This window comes from Phocoena phocoena, chromosome 1, assembly GCF_963924675.1.
Source record: "Phocoena phocoena chromosome 1, mPhoPho1.1, whole genome shotgun sequence".
Lineage (NCBI taxonomy): Eukaryota > Metazoa > Chordata > Mammalia > Artiodactyla > Phocoenidae > Phocoena > Phocoena phocoena.
In genome coordinates this window covers 14,376,921-14,388,555 of record NC_089219.1, presented here as the reverse complement: position 1 = coordinate 14,388,555, position 11,635 = coordinate 14,376,921, and the positions used below count along the sequence as shown (strand labels likewise).

Here is an 11,635-nt window from a genome sequence, read left to right as displayed (position 1 = left end):
GGGTTAGCACTGGCAAATGTCCTCCAGGGAGGGCTTGGGGGCTGGTCCAGCTGCCCAAAGGGCGTGCGTCATTCTCTGAAGGCTGCTGCTTGAGTTTTGGGTTGTGGTTTGGCTTTTGCTTGAGCCCAGGGCAGTATGGCGTGTTGTCGCTTTAAGTGTGTGACTTTGGATGTAGTGGGGTGAGGTCTGGGCTTCCCTGGGGCCCATTGTCCACCTCGTGCCTTCTTGCTGCCCCTTTGCGGGGAAGCAAGGGACCATTTCAGCCTTCGTCTGGTTTGTCGTGTCTTGTCTGCTTGGAGTGGAGGGAGCTTGTTGAACCTGGGGCTGCCTGCCTGTCAACTCTGCATGTGAACAGGAGGGCTCTGGGAAGCGTGGAGCCATCTGCGCCTCTGTAAGGGGTTCTCCGTCTCTCTGGCTGCCTCTGACACATACCAGGCGACTCAGTGCCCCAGTCTGGCCTGCTCTTCACCCCAAATGATGGGGCTGCCTCTCTGGTGAAGGGGTGAGCTGAGCTAGCCCAACCACCAGGCCTCCCAGGGCAGGGAAGGGTCCAGGCCATCTGCCCCTCCATCCTGCATGTCTCCCCACCTCACGCTTCCTGCGAACGCTGCCTGCTTCTTAGAGGACCCGGCATCAAGCAGTGGCTGCACCAGCCATGCTCCATCCATCCTATGGGACGCCGGCTCCCTTCCCAGTCCACCCCGCCCTCCATCCCCGCAGAGCCTCCCAGTGACCTTGGTCTTTTCCTTTCCGGGTCAGGTGGTCCCCAAAAAGAAGGAGCGTAAGGTGGCTTCGGATGATGACATCTCTGAGCAGGACGGGGAGGTGAACCGGTTCTCGGATGACGAGGTCGGCTCCATGAACATCACAGACGAGATGAAACGCATGTTTAACCAGCTGTGAGTATCCCTGCTGCCTGGGGCCTCCTCTCCGTTTCCCCAGGTTGGGCAGGGCAGGGGTGGCAAACCGGTGACCTGGGCCGGAAGTAGCCGGCAGATGTTTTCTTTGGCCAGCACGGTGCTCTGACAGAATTCGGATTCGGAGTCTCACGTTTTCAGAAAGGGTCAAATTGGTAACGGTGGTCACATTTGTGGGCAGTTCTTTTTTTTTTTTTAACTGAGATAATAGGACCGACGTGTAACATTCTGTTAGTTTCATATATGCAACATCATGTTTTGGTACTTCTGTATGTTGTAAAATGCTCACCACAATAAGTCTAGTTAACATCCATCACCATACAGAATTACAATTTTTTTTTCCCTTGGGATGAGCTGCTGCCCGGGTTAGTGGCAGAGTTGGGCTGGGTGTGGTCAGTGGTGGGCTGGAGCTGGCTTGTACCAGCTTGTAAAAGCTGATTGTATGCATGTCTGCCCACTCCAGGTTTAGCGATGGCATATTAGTAGCTTAACATTTGCCGCGATGGGAAATTGTCAGGGGCTACCAGTCTGGGCAGCCCTCTCCCACCCCTGTGGACAGCTGACTTACTAGAACCTGGCTGCGCACAGTCATCCGGGGCAGGGATGCATCGTAGCCTTGGTGTACGCAGTGCTATACTTGCAATCCTGATCCATCTTTGGCTCTAATCCGTAGAGTATCCCGGTGTGGGCTTGGGGAGGGTAGGGGTGCAGCTGTGGGCATTGGCTGACTCACCTAAGGGCCTTGAGTCAGAGAGCAGGCTGGGACTGGGTCTCTGACGTCCACCTTTCCCCCTGCCCCACTGGCCTGCTCTTGCCTGCTCTCTCCCCTGAGCCCTGGGAACTCAGCTTTTGCCCAGGACTGGAGTCCTCCCTCCCCACCCCTACCTCCCGCACCCCTTGCGTCTGAGTCTCAGGGCCCCAGCACACTTTCTGGCCTGATGTCCGTTCTCTGGAGTCCTGAGCTTCCAGCAGCGGGGCTGGCTGGATTCGAGTGCTTGCCTCTGTTGAGCCATCACCGACCTTCCAGGCCCCTCCAGGAGGGCACCTCCTGTCAGCAGGCGCTCCTGCCATCATACTCATTTCCAAAGCCAGGGGCACAGGCCCCTCCTAACGCTTCCTGCAATGCTGGGGGCTGGCCTAGCACGGTAGAGTCCCGAGATCACTCTGCCCAGCCCCTTCATTGTACAGATGAGGCTCAGAGAGGGCTGGGCAAGTCGGGACAGAGCCGGGCCCTGACTCCCGGTCCAGCACTGTCTCCGTGCTCACAAGAGATTTCCTCTTCTGTTTCCTTGCCACACCGTCCCCACCCTGGTGACTTGTCAGGAAGACGGGAACCGGACCTGGGTGGGATGGGTTTGCCCAGCACTTACCTATGCTCGCTGTTCCCTTGAAACAACCTGGAGATGGGGCTGTGTTCGGGGCTTTGCTGTTTTGAGGGTGACAAGGAGAGTCCTAGACTCTCGGTTCATCTTCACCATCTCCCCCCACACCCAGTTCTCACAGTCTCATCTTTCGCTGATGAGAGGGGCTTTGGAAGAGAACCCTTGGTCGGGTGTAGGTTTTCTGAACGTTGCTGTGGGCATTTCTGAGTGTAGGGCAGGGTTGTATGCCCCAGAGACCCAGGCTGGGTTCACTTGGTTGAATTAAAGGGCTGCTTTGAAGAAAGTGTTGTCCCTGGTTTTCATAAAGTCACCAGGAATCCAGAGACTGCCCAGGAAGTGGCGTGAGCTAAAAAGCTGTGCTCCCAGGTGTATGGAAGAGCATTCTTTCCATTGCTGCTAAAATGGGCACCTGAGCGTTGACAGGTCTGAACTGGGTTCAGTATCCAATTAGGTTGATCTGGTTGTAAAGTTGCCTAGTTCAAAAAAAAAGGCCAACCTCTGATCACCCCTCCACCCTTGTAGTTCTAGCTAAGGCCACGCAGAAGGCACCAGGGCAGGGCCCTGGCCCCCTCCCGCTGACATCTGCACGGGCTGAGACCCAAGCTAGAGCCCCCACTGCCCCGGGCCAGCTCCTCTGAACTCCTTGAATAATGCACCCGTGTCAGGGCTGTTTTGTTTTGATCAAAATCAGTTGCTTGGGCTTCAGGCCCAGGAGAAGGGGAGAAATTTGCTACTTTCTCTGCACCAGCGGCCAGCCTTCCTGCTCAGCCCTGCCCTCCAGATCTGGGGGGAGGGGGGGCGCCTCTTCCCAGCCCTTTCTCTTGTGCAGGCAGCTTCCTATCCTTTCTAGTTCCCCATTACTCAGCTGGGGTTTCCTTCTTGTCCCAGCTGCTGGGAAGGAAGTGAGGTCAGCAGTCTAGTATGTGAGGTGGCCATGGGTCGACGACGACGCTTGACCCAGGGGCTCGCCCCGAGCTGTCTTGCTGTGGGGGGCGGGGTGTGGGCAGCGCCTCACCCTGCAGCCCTGCCCCAGCTCTGGTCCTTGGATGCAGGGAGCCACCTGCAGGCTCCCGCAGGAACCGCTTCTTGGTGGGGAACCTGGCTCCCAGGGGTGCTCTTGGGCTCTGCCCGGTGGCTCCAGCCTGGTCCATTGTCAGCAGGTTGGGAGCAGTGCCCTGTAGGATCCAGAAAGTAGTTGAAGGAGTGAGCGTAGGCAGAGGGGAGAGCCCTGGGACGGGAATCAGGACTTGGGACCCACATCTTCCTCTGCAGCTGATTCACCGGGTCGAGCAGTTTAACTCCTGCAGGCCTCAGCCTTCCCATCTGGATAATGGGCATATTGGGCTGAATGATTTTTACAGTCCCCTCCAGTTGGGGTAACCAGTACACCTCCAGAACCCCTTCAGTCCCAGGCCCACCTGTATGGTCCATCACCCTACTTCCAGTTCTAGTGAATAGGGAAGGCCAGAAATCGCTCAGGCTTTGCATTCAAGTCTGATTTCCAGCATGTATTATTCTAGAAGTCCACCTAATCCCTCTGAGCCTCAATTTCCTTACCTGTAAAATGGGACTGACAGTCATGCTCACCTCAAAGGACTGTTGTGAGGATGGAACGAATTGCATTTTAATACATGCATGGTGGCCTGTCCCGTGCCCAGCACATAATAGGTGCTTGGTGGTGTTTTGATGGGCAGGAAAAAGCCGTAGGAAACAGAAAGATCTGGCTTTCAGCCCTAGGTTCTTTTTTTTTTTTTTTTTTTAATTTTTATCAGAGTATAGTTGATTTACAATGTTGTGTTAGTTTCGGGTACACAGCAAAGTGAATCTGTTATACATATATCCACTCTTTTAGATTCTTTTCCCATGTAGGCCATTACGAAGTTTTGAGTAGAGTTCCCTGTGCTATACAGTAGGTTCTTATTAATTATCTATTTTATATATAGTAGTGTGTATATGTCAGTCCCAATCTTCCAATTTATCTCTCCCTCCCTTACCCCCTGGTAACCATAGTTTGTTTTCTACATCTGTGACTCTATTTCTCTTTTGTAGATAAGTCCATTTGTACCTTTTTTTAGATTCCACACATAAGCGATATCACAGGATATTTGTCTTTCTCTGACTTACTTCACTCGGTATGGCAATCTCTAGGTCCATCCGTGTTGCTACAAATGGCATTATTTTGTTCTTTTTTATCAGCCCTAGTTTCTGGTACAGCCTAGCTTAGTGTGGCTTTGGACAAGTGAATTATTCTTTCTGAGCTGCAGTTTCCTCATCTGTAAAATGGGAATAATAATAATACCCACCTTTCCAAGTTGCAGAAAAGGTTATATGAATCACCTCAGGCATAGCAGGGGCTCCAGGAATGAGTTATTAAATGAAAGGAAAACAGTCAACAAAATTGGACTTGGGAGGAAAATATCTTTAGTCTCCATTAATGAAAGCCTGGCATCTTTAGGAATGTACATTTTAAATTGTATAAATAATATGTAAATACACTCTGCATTTGAAAAGAGTTAAACTCCAAGGAGAAGGCATGCGTCCCCTTTGGCCACCGCCCCTGCCTTTTTGGATGGCCACCTGGCAGGAGCCCAATCATCAGGGCAGTGTCCCTTGCTCTCCCCTGTCCAGGCCCCTGGAGCCTGGCTCTGTTCACTCATGCCCTCCTGTGTCCCCCCCCAACAGGCGGGAGACCTTTGATTTCGACGATGACTGTGACAGCCTGACGTGGGAGGAGAACGAAGACACACTTCTGCTCTGGGAGGACTTCACTAACTGCAATCCGAGCATTGACCTGCAGGGCGAGGTGAGCCGGGCATGGCTTCTTAGAGGCTGGGAGGTAGGCATTGGGAGCACTTCCTTTCCACGATCCCGCATCCCCCACTCTTACCCTGCAGCCCTTACCACCCAGCTGAGTTGTCCCCTCTTTTCTGTTTCCCCAGCAAGAGGAAAACCTGGGCAACTTGATCCATGAGACTGAATCCTTCTTCAAGACGAGAGACAAGGAGTACCAGGAGACCATAGGCCAGATCGAGGTGAGGCGTTAGCTTGTTCACATCACCCGGTTGTGACCGCCGAGACTCATGGTGATTAGGTGCCCGTGTGGACAGGGGCTGGGAGAGCGACGCAGATGCAGGATCGGAAGTTGGGACATCTGCTGATTCCCTGCCTAGTGTTGGGCAAGTCACACCCCTCTTAGGGCCTCAGTTTCCTAATCTGTGAAATGGGGGTGGTGATCCATGTTGGCCCCAGAGAGGTTTTTTTTTTAGGTTATTGACTGAGATGATGATCTCAAAATAATGAGAACTGACATTTGAGTGACATCAAGCGACACTGGGCACTCAGCCCTTTAAAAATACACCCTCCCTGGTATCTGCATACCTTATGTATGTACCTAGAGGGACCTGGGTGCCTCCACGCTATGCAGTAGGTACTGTGTGCCCCATTTTACAGAGGAGGAGTTGAGGTTAAAAGAGACCAAGTGACTTGCCCAAGGCCCCCCAGCCAGGAAGCAGCCTGTAAGCCCAGTTCTCCCAGCTCTGGAGCCTGTGTGCTGGGCCACATCTGTCAGTGAGAGTCACTGCTGTTGTCACGCTGGAGAAAGAGAAGGCCAGCTCCTTTCCTGGGGGATGTATCACTTGGTAGAGGAGAAGGGTCAGAAACACGAGAGACTTCAGGACTTTTCTAATCCAGTCCACAGAAAGGACTGCAGGGATGCTGGACAGGGTGGAGTTGCTAGGGCTGCCCCAGTGGTTGCCAAGCAACCATTCACCTTCCACCAGAAGTGGTTCTAGGGGCCCTGCGCCAGTATGTAGAGAGCAGAGAGCAGAGGGAGGGCCCTGAGGGCGTGGTGTCCTGGGGTGGCCCCGATGCTGCCACCACCACTGAGGACGGGAGGTTGCTGAGTGGTCTGCTATGAGGGAGGATGACTTGGCCTCCCCTTTATGCCATGTTGGTTCCTCTCAGCTGGAGCTGGCCACGGCCAAGAGCGACATGAACCGACACTTGCATGAGTACATGGAGATGTGCAGCATGAAGCGGGGCCTGGACGTGCAGATGGAGACCTGTCGCCGGCTCATCAAAGGCTCTGCAGACAGGTACCTGGCCTTGTCCTCCCTGGCAGTGCAGTGGTGGCATCCTTGGGGTGGGTGGCGGGATTTGTGGGGCTGCAACTTACAGCCTGGTGGTTTCACCTGCCCAGGCCGTTGGTCCATCCATCCATCCACCTGTCCGTGCATCCGATGACTGTTAGCCTCCTACTATGTGTTAATGCCTCACACATCTAATCTCACGTGACCACTCACAACAACCCTGCCCCCACTGATTCAACAGCTACTGTTGAAGGCTGGCTCTGTGCAAAGCCATGGGGATACAGTGATGAGCAGAACATTCGCAGCCCTGGCCCTCCTGGAGCCCACGCCCCACTTCCTGCTGAGCTGGGGGGTGGAGGTGGTGGCCGGGGCTCACATGTGTCCTTAGGAAGCCATTTTCCTTCCTTTCCCGTCTTCCAACCCGAGGCCATGTGGGTCTGTCCCCGGGAGACTGACATGCATCGGGCCTCTTTTATTTGCTGGGGGACACCAGAACCAAGACAGAGCCCCTGCCCTCAAGGAACACGCAGCCTTTCGGGGAAGACAGACGTGCTAATAATAAAATGAGATAATACACATAAAATGCTTGGCATCAAGCACAGATATATTAATTATAATTGTTCTCTTATCATGACGATATTCCTGCAGGCCGTTGTTTGGGCTGTAAGAGAGGGAGAGGCAGGGGGAGGTTGCGTGTGTGTGTGTGTGTGTGTGTGTGTGTGTGTGTGGCCCTGGGCTTATTAGCATGTCACCTTTAGCTCATTGATTCCCAGAAGCCACTGTTGTTATTTCCATTGTTGGGATGGAGAAGCGCCCCGTAGGCAGGGAAAATAGCTTGCGCCAGGCCCCCCAGCTCAGCAGTGATAGAGTGAGGATTCAAAACCAGTGCTATTAACCACTGTCCTGTGTGTTCTCCCTTTGGGCTCTGAGTTAATTGTCCAGACATGTGTTAGGTGATGGGAGTGTAAAAACTGAGCTTGACCCGTGGTTTCTGCTCCCAAGGAGCTCTCAGGACCAAGCAATTACAGAGGCGGGTGCAGGGCGTCCCAATAGGTCTCTATAGCCATGTTTAGCTCCTGGGCTTTGAAGATTCTAAGGCAAGTGGTGCAAGGGCGGGCCTCGGGGCAGGATCCCCCTCTGAGGCTAGGTTTTCTGGGAATGGCTGCTCCATCTTTCCAGCTCTTTGAATCCCTTCAGAGGTCCTCAGGCTGCCCTCTGATGTCCCCCATTCTCTTGTGCCTTCCAGGAATTCACCGTCGCCTAGCTCCATGGCCAGCAGCGACTCAGGAAGTACAGACGAGATCCAGGATGAGTTTGAGCGGGAGGCGGATGTGGAGCCCATGGTCAGCTGATGACTGAGGTCCCCCAGCCCGTGCCTGGTGGTCTTGGTGATGGGGCCTCTGCCCGCCTCTCCCCACGGGGCCAGGAAGTGGGGCTCCGGCCCTCGCCACGCCAGACTTCCTATGCCCTCCCTTCTCTGGAGGCCCCAAGGGACCGCTGCTTCCTTCCTTCCTTCCGCCCACCACCAACCAGTGCCCCTTCTCCATCCACCCACCCAAGGAATGGTGCTGTCAATTTCTATTGTTCTCCACATTACAGATACAGACTTCTGTCCGGACGATGCAGTGTTAACTGTGCCTTTTCCCTTAAGCTGAGCCACTTTGAGCTCCAAAGAATTATTCCTAGCAGGTGTTTTTATACAAAACTCTAAGGTGAGGGCGGGTGGGGGGGGCCCTGGAGTGGTACAACGCCGTTTTCTACCCTCCCACCTGCTCCTCTGATTGGCCATAAGCTCTGCCCTCCCTCCTCTGCTGGAGTTGGACTTGGGATGGCCCACCTCCCCCCAAGAAGGAGCTGTTGGCCTTTGCGAGCTCTCCAGGCCTGGGAGCTGAAAGAGAGAAAAGATGGAAGGAGGGAGGGAAGACAAATTTTTCTTTTCTTTCTGGATCGAGCGGCAAAGCAGAGGGACAAGGCACTGTGGGGGAAGGCGGAACCTCACTGTGTTTAAACTACTATGCAAAAAACAAAACAAAACAAAAAAAGCAGCTTGCCTTATACCATTGTGGAAGGTAGGCCCTCTCCTAGATCCCTGGTTTTCCCCTGGAGCTGGGAGGGAGGAAGCTAGGGCGATCTCTCTCGCAACCTCTGGGGGTGAGCACTGACTCGGGAGGGAGTTTGGTCAAGGTCGTTAGCGAGGCCTGGGCCCCGTAAGGCCCTCGGCCACCTGACTGCTTGCTTTCTTGGGACCTCTGTGGGTTGGGGTTGGGGAGCGGGTCTTTTATTGCCCTGATGACTTGATGTTTTTCCCAGCCAACAGTAAGGGGTTATCGATCTGTAATTTCTCTGTGAGAAAGTCTGGAGGGGGCCAGGCCTGGTATCTACCCCCTCCACCTCGGAGCTGGGTCGGTACCGTCCGCCGCCATCTTGCTTCTCCACGGTGCCGCAGTGGCCCACTCTTTGGCCACTGGCAGGCATTGGGAAGGGAAGGGGAGGGAGCTAGCGGGGCCTGCTGGCGGAGAGGAGGAGCTCGAGTGAGAGCGGTCCTTGTTCTGCTCATGGACATAAGCTCACCTTTTTCCATAATTCACTGATTGACCAGCTGGGGAGTTCAGCTGAGCCATATCTCCCCAGACTTGAGAGGGCCTGAGTCACAGGGCACTGTGTGGCGGCCACCCCCAGATCTCAGCTTGGAGCCAGCAGAGCCAGCTTTGCTCGTTTTTTAAATTTCTCTTTGGACCCACTACTGTGGGTGTGATTGCTGATTTTTGTTTTTGTTGGCCCGGGAGCTCCCCCTGGAGGTCAGAGGAGCAAAATGTGCCCAGGGACCAGAGCTCCTTGCTACCCACTGCTTGTGTCTGCAGGCAGAGGGGGAAATCTGGCCTTGTGTAGATCAGGCCCCCTGTCTTTTCTCTCCCAGGGTACCAGTGGTCTGTAAGGACCTCCCCTCTCTTCCGTTTTCCCCCACCTGTTTTTCAGTCTTAAAATCATTGTACATAATATTCATATTATATAAATATATATCTATGGAGAGAGAGGAGATTGTTAGTGATTGTGTGTAATTTTATTTATCAGAACTTGGTGGCCTTTATTGTGAGTTTTTTCCTTTTTTGTTGTTGTTGTTGTGGAGGAACCTCCTGCTCTTTGCCTGTGAAAGTCTGGCTGAAAGTCTTCCATTCCCAGAATCTCTCATTAGCCAAATAGCCCCTTGTCGGGTACGTGGAGGGACGAGGTTTCGGAGGAGAGATCACCCCTTCTCCTCCTCCTCACTGACACTTGTTCTCAAGGTTACAGGGTTCAAACATATCACATTATTATTGTCATTATTGTTGTTTTAGTTTTAGTTTAACCAAAGGTTATCAGAGCCAGTTGGGCTTGGACCTCAGCTGCTGAAAAGATTTTCCGTTTCTGGGAGGCTGGGAAACTGGCTGCCTCTCAGGCCTCCTCTGCCCAGGTTGAGGGAGGCATTGAATTCCATGGACAGGTAGGCAGAGTGGAGGCCTGCCCCGGGTTTTTCCTCAAGGTGGTGGGAGGGTGACAGACCTATCTTTAGAGTTAAGACAGTTAGGCAACAATGTAAGCATTGGGGGGGTAACTGAGGTTACCATGGTGATTGCTGTCCAATGGTATTATTTTTGCTTTCCCCCTTGGATACATAGATATTTGTCTTTGGGGACTAGCGTACTCTGAATTTATCTGGGGAGTATGGAAATGGCAGGAGCCAGAGTCAGATGCTGGCCAGAAAGGTCCATCTTGCTGGTTTTCAATAGCTGTTCTCGCTGGGGAGCAAGGACTTGGGGCCGGTGGATGGGGGGACAACAAGAGTGTTAGTGACCTGCCTTCAGGGTGCGATCCTGGTTTTGGCCTGGCTGCCTCCCTCCCCACCAAGTTCTTTTTTGAGTTAGTTGCCAGTGGGCCCCGCTTGTACCCTTGCCATGGGCCCACAGCTTGCCGAGAAAGACCCCAACGCTCGCTGGGGCAGCACCAGGTCCAGTTGGGATGAACTGGTCCATCCTTTGTAAAGATGTAAATACGTAATTTTGGTTTTCTATTTCTCAGCCCAGTGTCATATTGACATTGGTATTTTAGAATTGGTCTCAGATGGGCTCTCCTGTGCTGACCTCTCTCACTCTCCTATTTTGGGGGGTTTTATAAAAAGAGAGGATTGGGGAGGGACAGGGAGAGTAGCTTCCTTTGGGCTCCCTGGTTGTGGAGCGCACACACACACACACACACACACACACACTTCTCTGAGACTCTGAACAGGGAAAAAAATGATTGGCAAGTAAACACATTTTGTTTTCTTGTGGCAGTATGTCTAGAGGTGTCTGACGGGCCTGTCCATCATGGATTTAGCTCTGTGGATGTAGCTCATATGACCTGTGGAGAATCAGACCACTTTGGCTTGGGATGGGGGAGAGGGTGTGGGGCAGGGGATCATATAAGGTGTAACTTAAGCTAAATGTAATCTATTTATAAAGGAAGAGACTCATCTATTTTTATGAAAGTTTTTTTTTAAATCTAGGGTAGGCAGTTATGGTAGCCCAGCATTTTTCTGTGGACAAGATGCATGTTGCTGCTGGATTTAATATAATCAGTACCCCTCACCTGTCTCCGCATCATCACCACCTACTCATCCACACCCACGAGCGGCTTCAGCAGAGTGTAGGTCACCCCTCACCTCATTTCCTTGTCCCTTGATCCCCCAGCTCCTTGGTCCTTGCAAGTCCAGGGGGCTGGGCACTTGTGGGAGTGGGTGGGCAGTGGGGAATTCAGAACGGAGGTGGGTGGTGGGAGGGAAGGGGGGCACTAGGTAGGGGACAAGCTCTGCTTCAGAAGGTGGGCTCCGATTAGTTGCTCAAACTCTGGTCTGCCAAGATCCATTGCCAAGTCAGCTGTATTTGGAGAGAGCTGAGAAGCAGTAGGGTGTGGGTGGCAATGGGCTGTTGGTTCACGGAGCCCACAGCTTCCTTGGGGCCCGGGCCTCAGTGGGTCCAAGGTTGTCAGGCAGCCTGAGCAGGAGTGCAAATGCCATGAGATGCCTACAGCCCAGCCCTGGCTGTGCCAACCCCAGGCCAAGGCCTGGGATGTCGTCCTTGCTGTGCTCTTCCAGGGACCTGGATGAGGAACTAGGGTGCTGGGAGCTTCCTGGGTCCTCCACCTTGAGACACTAAGCTCTGGTTCTAGAGGGCACTCTCCTAGAGTGGGGAGTCTGGAAGCAGCCAGGTGGGTGTCGGTAAAGGCAGATTCT

The 11,635-nt window shown here is 53.3% G+C and overlaps 1 protein-coding gene across 1 annotated transcript in view; it reads left to right on the top strand.

The window, feature by feature from the left end:
* The window catches only part of IFFO2 (intermediate filament family orphan 2), a 44,904-nt gene extending 37,165 nt beyond the window's left edge, over positions 1–7,739 (top strand). Inside the window, exons 5-9 of the mRNA XM_065894341.1 lie at positions 760–899; positions 4,982–5,102; positions 5,239–5,331; positions 6,263–6,393; positions 7,634–7,739. Coding sequence (XP_065750413.1) covers positions 760–899; positions 4,982–5,102; positions 5,239–5,331; positions 6,263–6,393; positions 7,634–7,739 — 591 coding nt within the window. The remainder of the gene's footprint in view (positions 1–759; positions 900–4,981; positions 5,103–5,238; positions 5,332–6,262; positions 6,394–7,633) is intronic.
* Positions 7,740–11,635: the final 3,896 nt, after the last annotated feature.